Source organism: Cyanistes caeruleus, chromosome 1 (assembly GCF_971803275.1).
Source record: "Cyanistes caeruleus chromosome 1, bCyaCae1.hap1.1, whole genome shotgun sequence".
NCBI classification, from domain to species: Eukaryota; Metazoa; Chordata; class Aves; order Passeriformes; family Paridae; genus Cyanistes; species Cyanistes caeruleus.
In genome coordinates, this window is record NC_141701.1 from 7,563,434 (window position 1) to 7,589,804 (window position 26,371).

At 38.2% G+C, this 26,371-nt stretch overlaps 1 protein-coding gene across 3 annotated transcripts in view; it reads right to left on the bottom strand.

Annotated features, from left to right (window-relative positions):
- KHDRBS3 (KH RNA binding domain containing, signal transduction associated 3) overlaps window positions 1-26,371 on the bottom strand; it is a 90,413-nt gene that overhangs the window by 60,166 nt on the left and 3,876 nt on the right. For 2 of the 3 annotated variants that reach the window (XR_015283572.1, XM_086878250.1), the window contains exon 2: window positions 3,744-3,862. Coding sequence is in view for 2 of the 3 variants with exons in the window: in XM_086878250.1 (XP_086734376.1) it covers window positions 3,744-3,862 (119 nt within the window). In the remaining variant the exon portion in view is untranslated. Of the gene's footprint in view, window positions 1-3,743; window positions 3,863-18,353; window positions 18,505-18,784; window positions 18,909-26,371 lie in introns of those variants that run through there. The other variant, XM_086878260.1, reaches the window with a different exon arrangement.

Here is a 26,371-nt window from a genome sequence, read left to right on the forward strand (position 1 = left end):
AGCTGCTCTGCACTTTAGTTGAAGAGTTTCTGCTGCACTTAACCTGTCACCTTCCAGGGCTGTCTGAGGTAATTGCACAGGATCCAGCCATGGGCTCATGAGAATGTATCTGACAGGACAGGAAATGTGAGCAAGCATTACCATGCCAGGCTGATCTGATAGAGCTTGGACTGCCTGACCTGTGTTGAGGCTATTATGATTTATTCAAGGAGTCAGAGTTACAGAAAAGTTTTAAAGAAGGAAAAGGCTATGTAATATATATCTCAGTTCTAGCAAGCTGTCTTGCTTGGGGACAGGGTACTGATGGGTTGTTTTGTTCACAGACTTCTTTTATAATAAAAAATTAGGATAGGATTAATAACATATCAATACACAAACAGCAGAGGCACCTTTCTTTCCCATAGTCATCCCTGGCAAACAAACAAAATAATACTTTCTGCTGGGAAAAATCACTTTTATTTGTGGTTAGCTTCATTTTCATCTATTATCCCTGTTAAGGATTTAACAATTTTAGTAACTTCAGCATTTTTAGATTTAGTTTAAAAGCAGAACTGTTTATTTAGGGGACTATTCTGTAAATGAAGTTGATGCAAACTTGGTTTTTCTCACTACTTCCTGGTTACCAAAATTAATTAGACTAAACCCAAACTAGTAACCCAATGATTATTTGAGATATTTATCAAGTATAATAACGATTTTGTCAGCTCCAAACAGCAAATTCCCAGGTCACTAACCCCATAAATATGCTATCTCCTCAAAATATGGAGATGTCTGTTCAGGATCTTGTGCAATAGGTAGCAACATTAGTGTGGACTGCAGGCAAATGTGCCAGAATGATAGGAGAACTCTGAATTCAGTATTGTCATGCAGAAGATTCTTTTGCACAGATTTCATCCATATATGTCTGGAATTTCATTAATCTGAAACATTTGTCACTAACACTGATCAGAAGAAAGAAACCTCGAAAATGAGAAAAATATTTTAAGCAGTTTTCCAAGGAATTCTCCCTTATTATTTTCAACCAACAACACATTTGCAGCAATAACAACACCTACCACAGGTAAAATGGTCTAGGAAACTGCACACCAACACAGAGAACAGCAGTGCAGAGGCACAGAGCATTTATGTGCAACGCTGTTTCAGGCTTTTATGAGGACCACAATATTTTCTGGTAAGTTCTGCAGAAGAGAATAACAGAAAAGTACTGCATGGAAAGTATCTTAAAGATCATCCATGGTCATGATCATCCTGTCCTTTCCATAGGCAGGGACACCTTCCAGTCAATCAGGTGGCTCAAAGCCCCATCCAGCCTGGCCTTGAACATTTCCAGGGATGGAGTGCATCCACAGCTCCTCTGGGCAGCTACACCAGATGTCTCGCTGCTCTTTTAGTGAAGAATTTCATCCTATTATCTAATCTAAATCTCTCTTCTTTCAATTTAAAGCCATTCCCACTTGTCCAATCACTCCATGCCCTTGGTAAGAAGTCCAAGTGGTCCATCCATCAAGTCCACATCTCTGCAGTTTAGAGATCAGAGTGACACATGGGACAGTGTCAGTGCTTTGCACAAATCCATGTAGATGACATCACTTGCATTTCCCCCTATCTACCAACCCTGTAACCCTGTCAAAGGAGTTCACCAGTTTTGTCAGGCACTTGCCTTAGTGAAGTCACCTTTTCTATCATAATCAGGTAAATATCCAACACTTGCACTCTACATACAGCTCAGGGGAACCAAGATGATTGGAATAGCCCCATATCCATCCCACAAATTTCCAGAAAGCATCTCTAACTTTTCGGCCCTTCTCTGAACACATGGAACAGAAATAGGATTAGCACTTCAAAAATTTATTGATGCAAAAACATTTTGTTCTCCAATGTACAGGCATTTAAAACTCATGTCACTTACTGCAGACTACAGTATGCCAGGACAAGGTTCTTAGCTTGCCATGTTGAAGCTATGTCACTTCATACAATGTATCCTAATTTATTAGATCTCAAAAACAAAACCACAAGCCTGGTTCTAATACCAAGTGATAGTAAATTGCAGCAACTGGTTGTGGTTTAGGGCAGGTGCTTTTCAGAGATACCAAGAGTACCTATCACAATTTTGAGCTGATACCTCCCAGACTACTCCTATACGAGAAATTTTAGTTCATTTTGACTCTACAGAAACTTTAATGAGCAACCTTTAACAAATATCAATCTATACTTAATAAAAGGGAAATTTCTAAGAGAAGTTGATCCCCCAAATATAATGGTAAAAATATCTAGGATTTTCTTCACTCTGTCAGAAGAGAAATTCATGTGAATAGAGATAACCATATTTTGCTTTCTGTGGAGCAGTCCTAGTGGAAATGGAGGAACTCACATGACATGCCTGTTCTGCACAGCTATTTTATTTTGCACCCCTGGATCTGCTTGGACCTCAGTTCAGGCTTCTTTCCATATCACACACCAGGCTTTATTCCAGTTCAGTGTCTCCATGAGTCAGAAGTACTGACCAAACAGCAGAACATCTCTAGCCATTCAGAATATACAAGGGCTGTCCTACTAGCTATCCCAAATAATTTCAGTGTTTAGACCGATAAAGAAAGTTGACACTAGATAAAGAAGCAGAAGTATCTTTCAGAAGGCAGTTTCCTTTTTTAATAGCAGTTTGCCTTTCTTGCCCCTGAGCTCAACTATCTACATCTCAACATTTAGAAGAAAAACATCCTGTTTGCAAACACTGACCATGGAGTAAGGGGCTCATATATTTTACCTTCCAATCTTTATGTTTCTTTATGCTTATATATAGCTCTACTTAGTCATAAAGATGACTTAAGTCAGAGTTCCAAAGAGATGCCCACATGATGTGTCGCCCTGCACTCACTCAAGGAATATTTCATGAAACTTTGAACAGCAGCAAGGAAATCAATACAAGTTACCCTGCAAAAGCCTGAGCAAAAAACAGTGATACTGTGCAGAAAAAAACCCCAATTATAAAAGGTTTTCCTAAACAAGAGGAAGGAATGGTGATTTTTTTCCTCCATGAACAGAAAGTCTTGAAATTTCTAGTAGGAAGAAAAAGCCATTTCAAACAAATTAAAAAAATGGTAATCTGATTGTCATAACATTAACCTTAAAATTTTAAGCAGCACCAAAATAATAAAGTTCCAGAGCCTACTGAATGTTGCATAAATGCTTCCAGGCAGCAATATTTTAGTGCAGGATAATACTTGGCAGTAAAGAAGTGTTAAGAATTCATGGTGGGCAAAAATATTAATGAAGCAGTCTCTACCCCTCCAGAACAGACTGCATAATTTAGCCGTCAAGCTACAATTCATTCAAGAATAATAATGGCTGAAACTTAAGAGGATAAGAAAATTTACACAAATAGTTCCTTAATGGTGCATTTTAAGCTGCACTTCCAGCTACAATAAGGAAGTTTCAAAGCCTGGCATCAGATTCAACTTCAAAATTTGTTTTTCCTTTCAATATTCTGAAGAAGATCCTGCTACCCCAAAATTATGGTTCAATTTTTGCACTCAACATACCATTTTGTGTGACCAGCACCACTTTCCTGCACATTTATTCCAACAAGAACCACTTCTACCTTAGAGTGCCTACAGAACAGATTGCAGAACAGTAACAGTAGTGACTGGTAATAGTTTTAAATGTTACATTAAAAGAAAGAGTTAAGATAGTAGTGAAATATCTTTTATAAGAACTTAAATTTATCAAAAGAAAGTTTGGCTTACCTTAGGGAATTGTTTAACTGGAATCAGAACTTTTTGTCCCAACTTCATATTCTTATTGATGACTACATCAATATACTTTTCTTCTTCCTTTCCTTCCCCTTTTTGAAATTTTTCAATTTCTGTTAAAGAAAAAAGTTATTTTTTCAGTTTAATGCAACAACCTAAATGTTAAGAATCTTCAAATTAAGTATAAGTTTCAAAGCTAATAATGTATAGCATACATATGATATATTGTGTAATTAATACATGTAATTTGTTATACAAGGCCAATAGAGTAAAGCATGTTTCCCTGTTTTTATATTCATGTTTATATCAGCATGCTGAATTAGCATTGCAAACACTGTATTCATTTAACACTTAGTATACATTCTTTTGTATGGCTCAAGAAGTGAAAACTATTCCTAGATACCTTTAAGCATGTTTAAATTAAAAATACATAACAGTTTAATATTCAACAATTTTATTCCTCTTCTATAAATAAAGTATGCAGTTTCAATGGTGGCTTTCTACTGTGCACTTATGAGCAAATGTCAAGTTAATCTTTCAGAATTTCAGGAATGTAACTGAGGCATATAGATCATACCCAAAAACCTGAGATTAGTGTTCTACCAACAATGACATTATTAGGAATGGGATTTAGAAGTTCAAACCCTGGCTTGCATTACTCTATTCATTTCAGAGATACACACAAAACTAACTCTTGATTATACTTTCCTCAAAATATTGACTCTCCAGGGTGCTAATGAAAAATTGCAGATTTCATTTCATTAGAGAGGATTAACAAGGAGCATACAGGGAGACAAACTGAAGCACTTCTTGAGGTATTTGCTGGATTGGGTCCATCATGCTGGGAGCTGCAGCATTAAACTTGTTAGCACACACCAAAACCCAACCCAATTCAGAAGTGCCACAGCAGTTCTTCTTTGGGAATCTAGCACTTTTCCTTCACAAGCACTTCCATATACCTTGTTAATTTGCCACAACAAGAAACACCCTTCTAATCTACTCAACCACTAGAATGAAGGATATTCATCAAGACCTTATAATTTCTTTAATGGGAATGTGGTCTTATGCCAAGAGGAGACTGTAATGAAAACTTGAGCACAAAGAAACCAATCAAAAACATAGGCAAAACCAGCCTTTAGAACACTTTCAAAGGCAATCTGGTTTGAAATTAGGTCCAATGAAAACCAGAATAAACCAACAAATTTCTAACTACGGAATAAGATCCAAGCACTGTTATCAGATTTGTTTAATGAATACCAGTTCATTTCCATGTACCACTGTGGAAATTAAGATGCCAACATATTTTTTAATAACTGAAACTTCCATACAAATTTTAATTTCACTAACACATAACAGGAAATAGACAATTGATCTAAGTTACTGTTCAGTGTCTGAAAACTAAAAAAGTCAAACCAGCCTCAAACTATCTGAAGGTTTCTTGAAGGAAAATAATTCCCCACCTGTACTTTCAAAACTTCTTGTCAAGTCTCTAGGAATTTTTTGATTCCTATGGATTGTAGCAATTTAAAAATTCTAGAGGAGCCCTTTCAAAACAACCTCCATGCTCAAGCATGTCCTTTGTTTCATCATGCTCAGTAAAAAAAAGCCTCCAGCACCATTATCCCACCAGCTAACAACAACTGAAGAACTTTGTAATAGTCGAGATCCAGGTAAAAATGGAAATTTGGAAATGCCACAATTACAGACTAGGGAATTACAGGCAATTAAACAGATGTAAAGTTGCATCAGTTTAATTTGGAACTCATTTCCAGGTGAAATCAAGACTAAAATTTTATAGAGAGTGATGCTCCCACTCAGAAATCAGATGACTGATAGCTTTCATAAGTCAGTTTCCAAATACCACAGTCAGTTGTAAAAGTATAAAACTATCACAGCATTCATATACAGATATACATCTAACACCCCTCTTTCCTCATGTAACAAGGGCAGGCAGTAGTGACAAAACTCTAATTTATCTTGAAAAACAAGATTAGTTACTTAGAGGTTTTTATGTTTTACAAGTAAAAACACAACATTAATTTTTAAGGCTGCTGTTGGTATTACACTATCAGTATAAACATTCAAAGCTTAAAATTGACCAGAAATCTGCTGGTTTTTAGCAATATTTTATACCACAAAATGCTGATTATTAAAACTGTAATAGAAATACATCCATTTGTTATGAATGAGGCAAATGCAGTTGCAACAAAATTTGATATTTCTTCATTTAATATTGATTTTAAGTGTTAGGACTAAAATTTGTTCCAAATCCAAAAAGCACAATGAAACTCCACTCAACATTGAGTTCCATTAATGCATTTTGCTGTATTTTTTGTGACAGAGCAGTTCATCAAGACCCCCATGTAGTTCAATTGATCCTAGTCTGATACAAGACCTTTACAAGTTCTCAGTCACTGTAATTACAGTAAAAGATTTTCCTGAAGAATCTAAACTTATAAAATAAAAGTACCTTCAACAACAAAGCCCGCCAAGTTTTTATGAACTGATAAAGCTAAAAATTTGTTTTCTCATGTTGAGTCATATGCTGTTATCCCTAAATACACAGCATGGCATACAATGCAATCCCCCTGCCTACCTGAAAGTGAGAACCACAAATTTATGAATCAACAGTGGTTTGAGGAACTTCCTAAAAACTGCCAAAAAATATTACACCTGGAAATGAGTTATTTCAGACATCTCAGATGCACTTAAAATGCACTTGAAGAGTTAAGCACAGAGCTCTACCTCAGTAACATTCTTCAGCTGAGCCAGCTGCATAAATTCTTAAGAGATCAATAAACTGCTAATTGTATTTCCTAAATACTTTAGCTTAGAAAAGTTATTTGAATTAGGTATTTGAATTTAGGTATTTGGTTGCAACAACGTGACTAATGCTAAATACGCTCATAATATGGGACTACTTTGACTAATAAAAATCATAAAAAGACCTTTCTCTTGCTCTAGTAGATACTGAACTTCTAGTCCCTAAAGTAATTATTAAAAGAAACACATTATTTACTCCAAAAATCAGTTCTCCTACGCCAAGTATCTACATACTTTATTGAACATTTTGTGCAAAATCCCTTTATTCTTTTACCTGCACTGTTTAAACAACTTTCTTTTTGCTTGAAGAAGCTACTGAAACCCATTAAGAGGCTGCAAAACAAGCTCTCAGCAAAATGGATCACAATTTTCTCCATTTGTTTTAAAGACAAATCACTTCACCAACAAATAGCCACAGTCCATTACCAAAGCAGTGCAAAGTAAGATTAAGTAATTTTTTCCTATTATGGCCTAATGTTAATCAAACTTATTTACGACTTTCTGCCTCTTCGTTGGTATTGTAAAGGACTTCAGTTTTGTATGAACAAAGTCCAGTCCACTGATCACAGTTTATCTCAGCTTTTACTTTTTTTTTATTTCTTTGAACTTGAAATCCAAGATAAACGGGAAATACTGCTAAGAATTAGAATTTTAACCATATCTGCACAGCTCTTGCAATATCATTCACATACATCAAGCTTTAGATAATTAGGGAAAAATCATGCCAGATCACACAGGAAATCCAATCAGATTTTCAAGGTCAAATGGATAGGAAGATTTGCCTTTTCTTAATCCTTAGATTACATTCTGCACTGCTTAGCTATATGAAGCAATGCCATTTCCTAGATCACAAACAGTAAATAAACATGTGATTAAAGCTTCCCATAATGCTAGAGATTAAAATCTCATGTTCTCAGACCAAGGATGCAGCTAATGCAACAGGAATTTAACTCCATGGATTTTTTTTTTCTTTACATTTAATCATAGCAGAGATCTAAGCAATGATTAGTCCCCAGATAATTCACCAAGTAACAGTGGTAGATACATCAGATAATGACGAAGTAGAATTGTTTCATATTATTCTACAGTTAGAATTAATCTTCCTGGGGCAGAACTACTGGAATCCAGGATTCCAGCTCCCTCGGCTAAGCCAATATAAATACTTGTGTTTAACACTGAGCCAAGTGATGCCCTATTTGTCTGTAGTAAATCAATATAATAAATACAAGATCAAATGTCAACCTCAAAGTAAACAGAAATGTTTACTGCATTTGTCCTTAAGGCAATATTTCCTTTACACAAGATCAGGAGAAGCAGAAACCAGGTCAATTTGCCTGCAAATCCTTAAGAAAGTTCCTACTATATTTCCTGAGATTCAGATGTCTTACCAAATACTCCATAATATCCAAATAATTTTGTACTAACTTTTTCCTACTTCAGATGGAAGAACAAGTGAAAAATGCAAGGCTACTCAAGGATATCCACATGATCATGGCTTAAGAGAACACGGCATTAATGGAACTGCACTGCAATTGCACTAGAAGTAGTTTCTACATCCATTTTCAAAGTGAAGATATTCTAAGAATTACATTATCCTTTAAAAATACTCCAAAATCAAGTGGGTTTGAAAATTACTGACATTATACAATAGAAGCAATAGATTTTGCTTTATTTTGGCAATTTTATTGCCTTGTATCTGAGAAAAGGAAACATCAAAATTTAAACTGACTCAATCAAGCATGTTATACAACTACTGAAGCATAGCCCAAGAGCAATAATATTTCTCAGTGACTCCTCAAACCTTCACAGTTGACTTAGAAAAATCACACCCCCCTCAATTCAGAAAGCTCTTAAGTCAAACTGAAGGCTGAGTATCTTTACATACTTCCCCTGTCCTTTTAGCTCTTGAAAACTCACTGCTTTTCACCATTGCTGGAGACAGAACATTGAGCTGGATGACCAGCTCCTCTGGCTGCAGGATTCCTTTTGGTTTCACCTTAGAAAAAAAAAAAATCAAAGTGATGGTACTACAAAAAACAGACCTTGATGTATTAGTTTGCATTTTATGAAGACCTCCTTTAATGAACGCATTCAAGCTTTGGTAATAGAAAAGCTCCCAGAGGAAAAGGGGGATTTCCAAGTCAGTTGTAGCAGGATTTCAGAAAAAAAATAGGTTTTCCTTAATGGAATATCAGCATTCCATACTGTTTATTTGGAAATTTTTGCTGTGGCAAAAACCATAACTTATCTCAGAAGACACATTTCAAGAATAACTACTCTTAAAAAAATATTACAGCTTTCCCAACTAAGCCAAGTCATAGGAAGTTTGCTGTGCCAGATGCTAATTGCTCACATTGACTAATTCCAGGAGTTCTGTAAAACCAGAGTACAGTAAAACAAGATGGTGAACCCAATTACAATTCCAAGTTCAATTAAATTGATGAAAGCTTAATCTCATTATTGTTGTAGTAAAATGGTCTTGATTCAGTTTATACATTTTTTACCCTCAACTCCTTTATTCCCTGTTCTACTAGGGGATGATTAAAAGTTCTTTGAATCAGCACCTCTCCAACCAATATTTCTCATCTTTTGAGCTGAAAACAGTACTGCACAGCATGAACCTGAAATAGAAGCACCACACCAAGGCTTTAATACATTTCAAAAGACTTGCTGAAATAAACCCCACAGATTTCTTTGCAGCAGCCTCCAAGAGACCTACTACTCACTCCCCATCCTCTTGATCAGCATGAAGCTGGACAACCTTCCCAATTTTTGCACTAAACAGAAGAGGCAACCTTAGCCTCCTACTTTTGAATACCTTAAAACATGTCTAGCATAGTCTAGTTTGCTTCAAAGCAGTTTCTCTGTGAAGACATTCACAAAAAAATGCATAATGTCCCAGTTTCAACTGTATAGAGCATGACAATCCCTCAGAAAAACACACAATTAAGTTCAGCAACTAAACAATTTCTGATATGAGTAAATGCTTAGACAAATATCCCTTTTTACACCCTCCAAGATATTTCCAAAGTAAATACTAATTAGCATATCCTCATTTAAAAAAAAAAGAAAGAAAAATTAGAAAACTAAAGTAATCAAACTTCAAAATCAAAAAAAAAATAGCCTCCAAGTATTTAAAATAAGGAAACTAAGTATATGTGGAATGGCAACATTTAGACTTGTCCTGAATGGGTCTAAAACACAAATAAAAAATTCAACAGAATTTTCAATTTTTAATGCTGTTACTCTATTACTGCACCCACACCCATTTCTTTAAGAGCCTCAGAAAACTTCACCAATTCTCCTCAGCCAACATTTTAATCCTCCAAAAAGACTTTTTAAAAATCACAAGTTCTGCATCCATAATAGGTCCTAATTCTGAACTGGCATAGAAAGTAATGCATTAAGACCATGAATTGTGCATAAAAAAACCACACTAATTTGCTTCAACTAATGCATATTATTACAACAGTTGAATTCCGAATAACTGTCTTTCACACACCACCTTAATTTTGTAAAAGCAACTGACAATGAATCTAATTTCAATTTACAATAAAATAAGCAGTTCATGCTAGAATGATGTCTACAGCATTCAGAATCCTCAAATTAATAATAATATCCTGTTGAAGAACTCAAACCAATCTTTATTTAAATTGCATTCACAGGCATTATAAGTTCTATTTTACAGTCTAAGTACTACTATCTGCACTGATCTGAAAATACATTTCAGTCACCAAAATGACAAACATTTTGAATGGGCTTTTTTATTTAAGCAATTCAAAACTAATTGAACGCCTATTACCTTCACATCAAAAATTACTCCACTAAAATCTGTTTAGACTGATTAATATTAGCAGGAAGGTAGGAAGTACCACAGTAGGAACTGTCAAAATCATGTATAAGGTATTAATAGATGTTTAATCAGTCTTGCTCAGGAAGAAAACAAGATGCAGACATAGACTTCAGTCCCATATCCTCAACCTACTCCACTGAAAATTATTTATCTCATTGTGAAGCTAACTTATAACAAAAAGCTGAAGTCAGCTGTATGATTTACCAACTGTACATTTACCTACTGCAGATCTTTCTTTAAGCACCAATATTTTTAAATTAGCAAAGTCAGGCATCCACTAACTACAAAAAGTCAACTCATTACTTTTGAAACTTAAAATCCAATATACAGACCATCTTACACTACTTGGTGCACAGGACTCAAGTTAATATTATGTATCAGGAGTCCTTACAAGCAGCTGTTCCACCTTTTCTATTTATGCATATGAACACAGACAGGTAGCTCTTACACAAGATTTCACTTGACATTTTGGTGAGACATCAAGAAGGGTCTATAATCTTTCTTCCTTACCATGTACATGGAACTGCAGAGTACTACAAACTTTCTCTGACTCCTCTGACAACTTTCACAAGAAAACATGTAAGTCAGATCTCGATTGAAAAATGGATACAACCTGCAGCTCCCAATATGCAAATATCACATTTTAAACTATTGCCATGGTGAAGCAGTAGCCAAAGCACATCCAGTTGTTGACCCTTAAAACAGACAGACTTGAGCACTATTAAGACCACACTTTAAGGCACTGGCAAAGACTGCAGTCTAAAAATCTGCCAGCAGATTCAAACAAGATAGAAGATAGCTATGCTAACAAAACACATCCCTGTGTTTTGTATAATTGATAGTTACACAAGTAAGTGTACAGCTGTTTACTTAGCATTATGCAAGATTTATGTAGCCGTCAGCAAGACAAAGTAGTGTTATCTTTTACTTCTCTAAAGATCATTTTTAGGCAACTAGAGCTTTGCCAGGAGCCTCCATCCCCATGACAGAAGGCCAAGGTAGAGCCCCACACTCTGGCAATCCTTAATTCAGTTAACATGTCATATCCCACTGATAAATACCAGTAAAACCCAACTCACACCTCTTTAAGTCACAATTTACTTGAAATCATCACCAAAGTAGGTGTTTCAGGAAACATCCACAAATACTGAGGGAGCTGGCTGATGCCATCACCAGGCCACTGTTTTTGAAAGGTCATGGTCACCAGGGAATGTCCCTGAGGACTGAGGCAAATCAAGTACAAATCCTATCTTCAAGAGCAGGGAGGAGGATCTTTACCACAGTGTGGTAAAACTCGCCTTGATGTCTTAGAAGGTCATGGAGTAAACAGCTCTTGAAAACCATTTCCAAGCATAGAAGGACAAGATGAGAGCACAGCCTGCACAAATTTATGGCGGGGAAGTCACAGGTACTAAACAGTGCTATGAACAATATGAGATGAGACAAGAGCTGATGTGTCCACCCTATCTGTAACAGGGCTTTTGATAAGCCTCCCACACCCCATCCTCATGTAGGCTGATGAGGCACAGGATGGAGACATGGACCTTGAGGGGGACTGAAAACTGACCTGCCTGGCTCAAAGGACTCTGGCAGGGGTATCACAACCAGGCCAGCCAGGGGCCAGACAGCAGTGGTGAGCTCTGAGGATCAGTGATATTTAATATCTTCATCAATGACCTGGCTTGATAGCACAGAGTGAAGTTTCAGCAGCTTTACACTTAAGAGGAAACTGGGAGCGATTCAAACACCAGAGGGTTGCCTTGAAGAGCTGGAGGAATGGGCTGACAGCAGTCCTACACTGCTCAAAGGGAAGTGCAAAGCCCTGTGCCTGGGAAGGAGTAACCCCATACAAGAGAATGGCCTGGAAACCAAACAAGCAGAAAGGAGCTGTGCAGAAGAGGACCTGAAGCTCGAACAAGCCCAACACCAGCAGGGAAGGTGCACTTGCAAAGGCCACCACAACCTGGGCTGCACCAGAACAGCACTGCCAGCACTTTGGAAGTGGTGATCCTTCGTCTCATGCAAGTTTTAGAAAGCATCTTGATTTCTTCTGTTTTGCTGTAGAGTTTTAAAATTATTTTTTGAAGGAAAGATTTTTTTTTTTGCATCTTTGGTATTTTGAAAAAATACTAGTTCTAATAAATTCTGCCTCCAGCCCAAGATTTATTTCTCATGAAATACTGGAACATAGAAAGCCATGATTTGTAACCTGAAAGCACAGTAGAGATAAATGTTATTCACTCACCTTAGGAATGCTAAAACAGCCTAGAAAAACAGATATGGACAGACTCAGAGTAAAGCAGTCCATTGTTTTCCCTCTCCATTGTGCCTGGCTGAAAATGTACACAGCATGCAGCTCTTCCCACTGCTTCCCAGAACACCACATTGTGCAAAATGCATTTTTCTGTCCAATAAAAACTTGTCACTGTCCATATTCCACACAGAATACCTGCTATTTCAAGTATTATTATGTTTTTTAATTCTTATATATAAGTCAGTGAAATTCAGAGTTAGCACCAGACACTTATGACTGAAACTCACACCCACTGATCCTACGTAAGCTCTACCACCAAGTATAACCTCAATCTTACTACAGAACTGATTAAAAAAAATCTATATATTCTGTGGCATTGCACTGATGAAGTGAACTCAAAGTGAATGCAATCGCTGCTTAAAGTCTCAAAAAGATGAGCCATTGGAAACAGTGTACACTGGAGTAACATTCTTGTATAATCTCTTGTTTCAACCTGTTGTTCATAATTTTCTCATCTTGCTGAATTTTAAAACAAGCTTCCTGGTCCGTTGATGGAAATTTCTCAGAATCCTGAGACTCAAATGTCTGAAACTTTGTTTTTTAAAACAAACTATTGAAGTGCAAGTAAGCTGTGAAAAAGAAATCTTGTACAGAAAGAACACAAAACCACAAAAACAGGTGGATGTCATGGGTCGTAAAATAGATGAACTGTATATTACTCTGTAAAACAAACAAAAAATCACAAATTTTTTCAAAATGTTTTCATAATATTTATGGAAAAGGTAACAACCTAAAGCATCCTAAAGCATTTGTGCATTCTGATCCACAGATGTAAGAAACAAACCTATGGACATTAGTTGGCACATGTGAAAGAAAAGGGACTAATTCCAACACACCATCCTGGATTAGGATAACACAACCTTAATCCTCTAACCTCAAAGCCAGGTTGGGCTTTGAGCAAGCTGGTCCTGTGGAAGGTGATTGGAACTAGATGGCCTTTAAGGTCCTTCCAACCCAAACCACTCCATGATTCCTTCAGAAGGAAGGCACTTCCACTGTGCACTTTATCCAGCAGATAAAGAGGCAAAGCACCACTTATGTCAAAATTATTGTAGGCAGTCCTTTTATTTTTTGTCACCCATTACAGTCCTGGGCTGCAGTAATGTAATTTGGCAGGAAAAACGTACAAAGGCAGCTTGCACATCTACTGTCCTATGGGAAAGTGCTTAAAGAAATTTGTGCAGTAATTTTATGTATGAGTTTCAACATAAATTGGATGTTAAAAACTTCTAGCATCCAAGTTAATTTTTAACTAGCATAGGGATAACATTAATTATAATGCATTCCAAATGCTCAATAGCATGCAAATCCAAATTATTTTCTGTGTATGAAGACACATATTACACAGAATTAATGCATATTGCTACCACATTCAATTTTTTTTCCCAAATACTATGCTGTTAAACTTATCCTCATGAAGTTAGTTGAACCACTTCACAGAATTGTGCAACTCACAAATCAGACTCCCAAAGAAGTGTCATAAAACTTGAAATTCCATCTTATGGATTCAATCCAGCTCCAAATCATAAGGAAGGGACCAAACATCTTTCAAGACCTGTTTCTGCAGGAAAGCAGCCACATCTACAGCTGCAATAAATCTCTGCCTCTGCAGGACCATGTGTCTGTCCACAGAAGAAGACGACTTCTTTCCTGAAGAAGGCAATCTTCCAACTTCCATGGCGTCTATGAAGAAAGGGTTGTTGTTTTTTTTTCCCTCAAACTAGTAATTCTAGAATTTACCTAATAGAACATATTCATCTTTCCATATTTAAGAAAAAAATGAAACAAACTAAGTTTTATACCTGCAAAAATATCTGAAGTAACTATCAACTTATGCCAGTAAGCTTTTTCTGAAACACACCTTACAAAGCTAAAATATAGTACAGTTTAATAACATTTATGGTATGGGTTTATTTGCCATAAGAAACAGCTCTGACTCAAAATTTTTCCACAAAGTATCTTCATGTTTACCTTAAAAAGAACTAAGCAGTTCCTTCTGAGTAAGTTGTATTTCAGGTTAGTAAATTTGTTTACAGAAAGCATCTTTGTTCAGTAAAAAGTATTTTTAAAGGTCTAAGTTTCTTTCCAACAGACATGGTTATGGTATAGCTGTAAGAATCAGGAAAACTGCATATTCTGTGCAGTCAAGACATTGTAAATTCATTCATCTTACTAATTTGTTTTGAAGACAGTTTAAAATCAAATGCTTATACAGAATTCTAAAATGTGATTCCTGAGTTTTACTGTAGCCAAATTATGTCATGTAGATATTTGATGAATTAACTTTAGACACGTTACTCGTTTTAGTTTTAATCCAGTTAATTTCAAAATGCCAATTTTTACCAAACACAACTTTTTCCCAGTGATGAGTATGTGTGCTTTTAGGGGAATAATTCCTGCATTCAATAGTTTAAATGGCAGATTTCAGTACATTTCTACAAATCATAAGCCAAAAAATCAACTACTACGAAGTGTCACAGGCACAAGACAGCTGACACCTTTAAGTGCAGCAAGACAAATCGCAGCCAGGGAAGTTCACCTACATGCAAGGTGCGACAGGAAAAACAAAAATGATCATATTTTTAACAATAGTGCTGGGAACTGGCAGAAGCTGCTTCTAACCAGACAGCTGCCCTGCCTGTCCCCCACCTGCATTCACAGCCCCATATATTCAAGTTTCTGCTCCTTCATCACTTCTGTCTGCCAAGAAACAATAAGAAAAGTGCCAACGCAAACTACCTGAGGTGCCATTACTTCTTGATTCAGTGATGCTTAAATTGCTTTTATATGGGAAAGAAAATGTTGATGCTCCATTTTCCAAAAGTACAGAAAGAAGTTAACTTCTAGATGTGGCAGAGGACAAAGGGAATGAATTTTAAAAAATACAGCTGCCTAAGAAATTTAGAGTGAGTACCTAAAAGATGAAGGACAGCTGAGACAGCAATAACCAATTAATAGGGTAGATTTTTTTATTGCTCCTTGCTACTAGAGAGAAACAAAGCAAAAAAAAAGTGAGTTTGGGAAGAAATTCGGTCACAATGGATACTTGCCTACCCATAAAGAACTCTTCCTAGAGAACGGATCATGTATTGCTGAGTTTCAAATCTCACTTCCCCTCTGGATTCATTGACCTTAGAGCAAGTGCAGGAATGGCATGCCACATACAGAACAGCCACCTAAAAAGGCTGGAATGTCTTATTTTGCATACACTCAAGAAATAAAGGTGCTTCACTGAATTGAAAAATCTGACTATCTACTAATACATCTGAAAGGAACATTTAACCACAGGGAATATAAGTTCTTTCTCCTGCCAACAGGAAAGACACATTCACAAATCCCTCTACCAAATCTGACATTTGAGTTTAAAGACTCAATCATCATTGTGTCACAGTGCCAGAAAATACCAGAAATGCTGCAATGAATTTTTGTTGATCATAAATGGAACCACATTCACAGAGCTGTTCTTTTTGCAGGATCCCTTTCTAAAGCAAGGCACAACAAATTTAGTAAGTTACCACTCATACTTGCTATAACTAACTACAAAAATACAAACATAAGACTGAATTACCAGAAAGAGTTGGGAATGAAGAAAAGCTTTTTTCAGTAAATTCATGCAGTTTCTACTTTACCTTTGCATAATAACTATCCATTGGCAGTACCCCTTAACAAGAAGCATGAGATTAACTATGTAGCTGGCCAGGAGTATCTATTCTGTTTAATCTATTTTTCTGAAGGGGCCATCTGCTCTTAATTCTTCATTTTATAGCTTAGCTTGAAATTGCATTCACTATTCTGTTAGGATTTCAATTAGGTACATGTAAAATTTCTCCCATGTCAGGATGGCTGTCTTGAGGATGAAATACTGTAAGGGGAAAAGGTATTATTACACAAAGTTGATTGACTATAATTGATACAGCTCAAACAGCTAATTAGTCATCAATAAAATGAAAGAAAAATAATGCTAACATTTGTTTTATTACAGCACAGTTTGACATCCATTACTAACAGTATGCACAGCCATGTTTAAGGTACCAAATCTGAATAAAGGAACTATGTTTGCTTTCTGCATTCCCTCCACTCAGCTTTTCCAATTACTGCACAAAAACTTCAAATCTCAGCTTTGATAACAGCAATGAAACCTTTCCAAATGAGGAGCCAAAAAATACCTCATACAGATTCTGACAAGACATATCTACGTGACTAGCATCATTTGCACAGACTTAGAAATAATGAATAATTACTGCTAAAACATTTACTGAAATCCAAGCTACAGGGTGGACCTCTAGCCTGTTAATACTCCAGCACAATAATATTAAGCAAAATATTCTGAAAGAGCTGTAAAAAACTGAGCCTACAGTTTTACCTTACACTTTATCCAAGTGGGAAAGAAATTCTTTGATTCAATTATTTCCTATCCATTTCACTGCTTTCCCCAGAAAAATGACCAAAAGGAAGCTATCCAGCAAGTTGAGTACTTTAGCTATTGCCTAGAGTAACTAAATAAATACTCAGCATCAGCCTCATGCAAGGCATCATAGCAAGCAGCCTCCTAGCCCAGGCAGTCATTGGAAGCTTTGGTCATTGCTTTGAACACATGAACAGGAATAAGGGATTGGTGCCTTCAGGACCTACAACCTACTCAGAGGCAGAAAATACATTATGTTAGCACAATGCTCAGCACACCACTGAAGTCTAAAAAAACTATGATCTACCAGTTAAGAAAGCAAATCACATCCATTTTCCACTGTCAGGGCTTTAATCTAAAGAATGATTTGCTTAAGAATTCTTTATAGAGCTGATCCCAGAGACAGCTACGTGCCACTCATGTAAGTAATGAAATACACACCAGCATTTTTAATTAACCTTATATTGAACTATTACTTAGGGTTTCAAACAAGGCCTATTATTTCAGGTCTACAAACTGTACAAGCACATCTATAAATAAATAATTTATAAATGCCATGATGGTAATTTCCCTGTACCCTCCATTTCATCAGCTGATAATAAAGGAATATTCTAAGAGCTTAAAGTTTAAAAGTCTGGGAAAGTTTATCTTAAAATTTTATTCAACATTTATCAAATTGGACGGACAGCAGTCTTAAGCATAGATGAAGAAAACACCACAGGCCAAAGCTACTTGAGGTCATGGAAGGGTTTGGGGTGGAAGTGACCTTCTAGCTCATTGAGTTCCATGCCCCCTGTCATGGGCAGGGACACCTTCCCCTAGACCAGGTTTCTCAGAGTCCCATCCAACCTGACCTGGAACACTCCAAGGGAGGGGCTTCCACAGCTTTTCTGGGCAACCTGTGCCAGTGCCTCAGCACAAGGAGAAGAATTTCTTCCTAATATATAATCCAACTTTCTCCTCTTTTAGTTTAAAACCATCCCTGTGTATGGTACGGTGCCATCCTCAATATATAAATGAGGGGCAGAAGGAAGAGGTGGACATTCGGAGTGGGAGGAATAAGGAAGGGGGAGGATGCTCGAAGTGGAGGCGTTTGTCCATCAGGTGTGATGGAATCCTGCCCTCCTGGAGATGGCTGAACATCTGCCTGCTCATGCGAAGTGGTGAATGGATTCCTTATTTTCATCTGCTTGTGTGAGCAGCTTGTACCTTGCTCATCAAAGTATCCTATCTTAACGCGGAGTTCTGCAGCTTTTACTCTTGGGACTCCCTCCCCCATTCCCTCTCGGGGGAGGGAGCGAGCGGCTGCGGGGGCCGAGCTGCGGGCTGGGGTTACAGCAGGACAGGGACACACCTGAGCCTGGAGACACGGAACAGACAGAACACATCTGGCTGCGACAGCTGCTGTGACAGGCGAACACCCATGGCACCCAGCCCCGACCCCGCTCTCCCGAGGGGCTGACACCCACTCCCATCCCCCGATCCCAGCTCTCCCGGGAATGACACCCACTCCCCGGAGCCCTAGTCCTGTCTCTCCCGGGACACTGACAATCGCTCCCACCCCCTTCGATTCCGCTCTCCCGAGGGGCCGACACCCGCTCCCGGGAGCTCCGATCCCGGCCCTCCCGAGGGGCTGACACCTGATCCCGATCCCGCCTCTCCCGGGGCTACCACAGCCGCGCCCGCCTCTCCCGGGGGGATCCCAGCCGAGCCCGCCTCTCCCGGGCCTAGCCCGGCCGAGCCCGCCTCTCCCGGGCCTAGCCCGGCCGAGCCCAGGAGCCCCCCAAGGCCGGGCCGCTGTCGCCCCCTGCTGGCAGCGCTCGGAGCGCTCGGCACCGCTCCCGAAATCCCGAAAAGCTCTAAAACCCTCCCGGAATAGCTCCCCAGAAATGAAACACACAATGCCTCCTCTAATAACTAGTGCCCTAATCGTAATAGAGTTGCCTGGAAAAGAAGCATTCACAAATCTTTCTGCATAAGCTACATCGTCACGAGTTCTGCATCGCTACATTTAAGATGCTGTATTAGAATCTTGTAGAAAAACGCACTGTGGAAGGCTTCTACTCTTTCCAAAGAACATATTGCCCATATTAATTGTTCGTAGTCGCCCAAGATCCTCAAACTCACAGGTGATAGAAGGCTGGAGGAAGTCTTCAGAGGCCATTAATTCTCTGTCATGGTTTAGCCCCAGCTAGCAGCTGAGCCCCACAGAGATGCTCCCCTCTTACCAGGATGATGGGTGAGAAAACCACAAGGGTAAAATTAATAAACTTCGTGGGTCAAGATAAAGACAGTTTATTTAACAGTAGGTAAAGCAAAATCCATGCACATAAGGAAAGCAAAACAATTCATCCACCACTTGCCACGTGTTCAGCCATTCCCTCCCAGGAAAGCAGAGCTCTATCACACATAGTTGGGAAAACAAACACCATTGCCCCAAACTTCCTCTCTTCCTTCTTCCCCTCAGCTTTATATGCTGGGCATGATGCCATATGGTCTGGAACATCTCTTGCATCAGTTGGGGTCAGCTGTCCCAGCTGTGTCTTAGCAGTCCTTAAGATCTGGTACTAAGGTGCTGCATTTCACCTCACAGACTACCCAGCCTAGGCTGTTACTGCCATAACTCCACACAGGGAGCAAGAGTTATCTAGGGCCAAAGGTATCACTGTGGTCCATCTGCTGGGAAGCAGAGCATCTCCTCCAGATACACCAGGCTTAAATAGAGAAACTGAATCAATCGTTAAAAACAACTCTTTTGCTTTGAGAAACATCTCCACCTACCACAAAGATTTTGGGGAACCCTTTTAAGGAAGGCAGAAAACTGATTTGTGACCAAGTTTTGTCAAAATTAGGGCTTCTTGAGCCTAAAATAATAAGCTGGAAGTGGTCATGAAGCAGTTGGATTCTTAGTAAAGTGAAAAAAAATGCTTTCTGAACTTTCATGACTCTACAAATGGATCAAGAACATCATACCCAAACTGTGTTTCTGTATCTGAGAAAAATCTGCTTTCCTTCAAGCTCAGGAGGGGAGATGGGGTACAGTTAAACACAATAAAAAGTCAAACAACCAAACAGACATGATGAACCATAGTGCCTTTCACAGGAGTGAAATTTCTCATTTAGCATTAGTCTGCAGGTGGGTAGAAAAGGAAAGCGTGAATTCTTTACTTCACTGCTTTACCCCATGGAGCAGTATCACTGAAGTCAGCATAGAGGGCACCACAGCATTTCTGCTTAATAGCAGAAGAAAGGCAACAAAAATCTCCTTAACCTCAAATACTGTGGATGTGATTGCAGGGAGCAGAAACTGGGCTTCTGACCAGGGACAAGCATCAGGATCAGTACTTGACCACCTCTAGTTAATTAGGACATGGATCAAAATGAACCAGTAACAAAAACCTTTGTCCACTACCAGCAAACAGAAAAGGACACATTAAAGGAAGAATGACCACATTAAAGCATCCTTCTATTCCTATACCTGAAAAATCATCATTTTTATCCCAAAGCAGTAGGAAAAATTGGCTGAAAACATCTAAAACCTTTTGCTTTCAAACACATCTGCTTCCCAGAGTACTGTTACTGAATGGCCTGAGGCAGTAAAAGGCTACAGACACATTTACTCTCCAAGCATTCAACAAATGCAGCAGCAGTGAGAGGAGAAGCAATTTCAATTTATAGAATCACAGAATGTCCTGAGTTACAAGGGACCCACAAGGACTGAAGTCAACTCCTGACCCTGCACAAGACCAGCTCAAGAATCCCACCATGCGGCTGAAGCATTATTCAAATGTTTCTTGAGCTGTGTCAGGCTTGGTGCTGTGACCACCTCCCTGGGGAGCCGGTTCCAGAGCCTGTTCCACCCTCTGGGGGAAGAACCTTTTCTCAGTATCCAACCTAAACCTCCCCTGACCCAGCTTCAGGCCCTTCCCTCAGGTCCTGTCACTGTCACCAGAGAGAAGAGATCAGTGCCAGCTCCTGCTCTTCCTCTCATGAGGATGTTGCAGACTACAATGAAGCCTTCCCTCAGCCTCTTCTTCTCCAGGCTGAATAGACCAAGACTCAGCCACATCTCATATGGCTTCTCCTCCAGAGCCATCATTTTCACAGTCCTCTGAACACCCTCTAGTAGTTTTATATCTTTCCTGTATTTTGATTTATATTGTGGTGTCTGAAACTGCACACAGGACTTTAGACATTTTCCTAAGTTCTTTGTCTTGTCCACATAAAGGCATCTTCCTCAGACTACCCCTTTTGAACAATCCTGATGGATTATTGAAGTTGAATAAAATCAGTAAATCCTCAAAGGATTTGCAACTTAAGGTTTTCACTGTCACTATATTTATACCAAGATCAGCAGAGCAGCAGTTGTTGCAACAAATTTTCTGTTGGATCAAGTACAATGGGCTTACTGAAATGATTTCTAATCTTTTACATTTCCAATTACTTTGTCAACAAATTCTTCCTGGAAAATAAAGATCTATAAAAAAAAACCACCTATACAAGCCAAAAAAGTGAAAGATTTACCATCTACAAGAATTAAACTGACATTGTTTTGCTGCCTTGCAACTTTGTTGAAGTTGAGTTGCTACCTGCAGCCAAAAGTCTGATAAACACATCAAAATAAGAAATGAAAGGCATCCAGCAAATAGCAACTAGAGATGGAGAATAGAAAGGAAATCCATTTAACTGCCTAGTTTCTTAATAAGTTTACCTTAACAATAAAGTAAAATGCTGAAAAACAACAACACAAGAACCACAAGTGATAAATATGATAAAGGTGAGTAAGCAAAGGAAAATTTTAAGATAGGATAAACACACAAAGAATAAAACATGCACTGTTCAGCTGCTGAGGTATAAAAATACATCAGTCAGTCTAACAATGCTCCTTCATGCTACCTCTCCAGTTACTGCTCTTTAATTTTCTCCTTGGCATAAACAAGCAACATTCAGCTACTGTACAGCCCAAGACATTGACAGCTCAAAGAGCTTAACAATTTAGCAGAGATCAAATGTCCATAACTGCAAGTCATTTTGAACCGAAGATGTCAAGACATGCAAAATCTACTGGTCCTTAGATCTGATTTAAGAATTAATCATCCATTGCTCAAGTATTGTGCATTTTTCATTTGTTCTTCTTGGCCAGACATTTCACCAACAGTTTAAAAGGCCTCTTCATACCTTCATTCACTCCTGAAGGCAGTCAGGCTCTCAAAGGACAAGTCAATGATCACTTTCACACACCAATCAGACTAGGAAGAGGCCTACAGACCTTCTCAAGCTTGCAAAGCATTGTATTTTTTCCATGATTTCCTCAAAGATTAAGACATATGGACTTCTGGAACTAGAATGTCACAAGAAAATTAAATTCCTGAGTCCATATGCCCTTATGGCCTTAGCTTAAGGCCATAAAGATATTAATTTTCTAGCTAGTGCTACACTTGGCTAGAAATATACGGCTCTAAAATAATTCCCAGAACTACCACCACCCCTAGCAAACAGCTCTCATGGTATGGGTGAGACTTGCCTTCCCATGATTCGCTGTAGATGACCCCACTTTATCAAGATACTCCACGTGCCCAGTATAGAAGCCTTGTCCTTTGGTATCTTCTATTTGAAAAACAGTATTAGTAATGTAAACATTAAGCTTGCAAGATTCTTGCAGAGCTCAGCTAAGAACAGTCAGTTAATTCACCATAAAATATTAGGTGTGTCAGTTACTAGTTAAACTATTTAAACATGCTTTTTACTGAACCCTGCTAAATACTAATTAAAAAGTCATGCAGTACCACACTGAATACTTTACAGATGCTTCTCAACTCTGAACTTTGACACCCAATTCTTTCAAACAGAAGTGTATCCTAAATTCTTTTGTTTCTTAATTACACTCGAAGTCAGAGGGCAGAAAGGTCACATACATAAATTTTAAGTACATGCAAGAAAAGTCAAACAAGCCACAGGCCAGAAGAACAGTGCTGTGACCTTCTTTCTGATTTCCCCAGTAAATAAGTACTCAGAAGGTTACAGTTTTAATTTGCATGGCTGGTGTCAAAAAAGATTGAAAGTGACAAACCATGTCAGCCTGCATTTGAAACCTTTAAATTCAATCTCTCTCATTGACTGCCAAAGTGAGTGTGCAAGTGAATTAGGAGTCAGCTTCACACTAACTGTGAGCACAGTGAGTGGCTCTAGGCTCAGTCAGGCTTCAGAACAGACAAGCCCAGGGGTAAAGAATGTATGATTAGCTTCAGCTGCATTTTGCAGAAGCCCTGTTACCATGAGTGGAATATCTGATAAACCTCTTCCCCAGCCTTTTATGAGAGCAAGATTGAAATCTAGCTTTTAGGAAGCCTTCTGACTGTTCCAATACAGTTTCACTGAAGTAAAGGCAAAGAGCAACCATAAAAATGTAAACTTCAGAAGTTTTACCGAATACAGATAGCTGAGGTGAGAGACTCTGAAACATCCCTTCTGCCCTCCAAGAGTTTTTACTTTTTATGCTGCTTTAAGAAAACAGAAATAAAATCCAAGTCTGCCTTCCCTAGCTTGATGGTGCAACCATTACATCATATCCATTACCATTACTGTCACTTAAATTTCTCATCACACTTGGCCTGGATAATATCCAATTCCACCAAAACGTTTTGCTTTGACTGTTGTCTTCTAGTACTAAAATCAAAAGAGTTATTTCTGGTTAACCTCTAAGAATGACAACTGAAAGCTGTCTGAAAAAAATTTGAGGAGCACCAAATTTACTATATTTCATATGATGCTCTGAGTAATTTTAAAACACCATCAGCTTTCCACAGCCATATATCAACTTTCAAAACACCTATGACCTTCATGAAGTGCTTTGAAATTCTCAAAGAATAGGACACTTGAAACAAGTATTGTTTCTGTGATTGATACTAGAAGGACAACAAGGAGAGTTTGAGGTTACACTGCTGGAGTACATTTAACACCATTAGAGACTACAAATAAGCAGCACCATGTGTCTGTGCCATGCCATGCAACTTGTCCACATGGGAAAGTGGATGGCTCAGTGGTAAACTGATTACTTACATTACAACATATATATGACACTAAACAATCTCATTTATTTTTGATAAACTGAAGAAAACCATGACATCCATTGCATATTTAAATGGATTTATTGAAAATTATCCTGGTTTTGGCTGGGATAGAGTTCATTTTCCTCCTAGTGCCTGGTAGAGTGCAGTGCTTCAGATTCAGTATGAGAGCTGAGAACACAGTGATGTTTTGGTTGTTGCTAAGTAGTGCTTACTCTAAATCAAGGACTTTGCAGTGTCTCACGCTCTCCCAGGGAGCAGGTGCACAAGAAGCCCAGAAGGAGCATGGCCAGATCTGAGCTGGACAAAGGAATACTGCACACCACAGGATGCATGCCCAGTACATAAACAGGGGGAGTTGACTCAGAGCCACTGATTGCTGCCCAGGGACAGCCTGGGCATCAGTCAGCAGACAGGGAATGACTGCATTACGCACCACTTGTTTCTCTTGGGTTTTATTCCTCTTTTTCATTTCCAGTATTATATTTTACTTTATTTCAGTCATTAAACCCACAAGTTGTACCTCTTTTCAATTCTCCCCAGATTCCACCAGGGGAAAGGGAACAAGTGGCTGCACAGTATCTACCATCCAAGCTGAGCTTAAATCACAACAAAAATGAGTAATATATATGGAACCTTAATTGATTTTTAAGCTCCTACTTAACCACTTTTACAAAGCCATCTCTGCTGAAAAAAATAAATAAATATTAGACCACTCATATCCTCCACAAGGCAGAAAGCAAGTACACTCCCTCACACTCCATTCTCCCTGATATTTAGGGAGGTACAGCTCTGATTGCTGAACTCCCAAGAAAAATTTGACACAAGAAACAGCAAGCCCCTGCTGATCACCACTAGATATGTGGCTCAGGGAAGCTATTCAACATACAGTTACCTCATACAGCCATCTATTGATAGGAAGGCTTGGTATTCCTGTACATCGTCTCATTGACATTTTAAAGGAAGCCTTGCCAATTTCAGGTATTACCTCAAATCTCAAAGCAGCTAAAATGAGCTTGTAAGGAAGAATTCCAGAGTCCAGCTTGCACAAAAGAGTTGTCTTGCAGCAATGACAGTAGCCCTAACTTTCATTATCTACACAAACCAAACAACTGCCAAGCACCCATTTTCATGTCTCCCCTGCTAGAATTGTGTCTGGTAACACCATGTTTTATTTACAGGTAGCTTCTTCCATCTGCAGTTTCACATACTTCATTCAACATTCACAAACTGCTCATCTTGAATCGCTACTATAAATAAATGTGAAAGAAGGTAAAGTAATTTATCTCTCACGGATCCTTCAGTATTTTTAGAGCATCACTGATGAACCAAGTTATGACAACACTATACTTGCACATTTACCAACATTTACATACAACCACAACTGCAAAGTCAGTCTTCAAAATAAGGCTTGATTTCAGAACTACCATCACTCCCACAGACAAATAATTTTCAGATTTTGCATAAAGATGAGCACATGAGTGTTGAAAATAGGAAAAACACAAATTTACTAAGCTCTTGCTTCATCACAGAATCTCATCTTTCCCAAGGTCCTCCATTTACAGAACTTAGTATAAGATAATAACTGGACAAAATGTTCCAGTTCCCACTGTCTAGTACCAGCTGCAAATTAATTTTACCAGCATGATCATCTTATTACATATGCAAATAAGTCTACTTCCAATCTGTAACATGTTTAATGGTTTACAGGCAAAAAAAAAATCCCCTTTTTAGGATGGTTTCATGTTCAAGTATACAAATACATCTTCTTAATTAGAACAGGAGATAAAGTCTAGTCTCCTGGAAAAGACTCCCACTGTTCTAAAATTTAAGCAGTAGCCAAATGTTTCAATAACTTTTTAAAACAAAATTTAAGCATTAGGTATTGTATTTGTATTCCAAGGAGACAGGGCATCAAATCCTTGGACAAAGTTCTTAACAAGAAAAATTAGGACTTACTATGCAGGAACATTGAAGGATAATGATATTTGATTTTAGTGCTTTAAAATAAGGCTTTAAGGCAAAAAAATTTCTGTTATATCTTAATTCAGAAAGATGGTTTAATAATACTGACGATGAAAATATTCTTACAGCATCTCAGTTATTACTACATTGTTCTTTTTTAACTGAAATGCTACTCCAGAACTTGAAGCAGGTCAA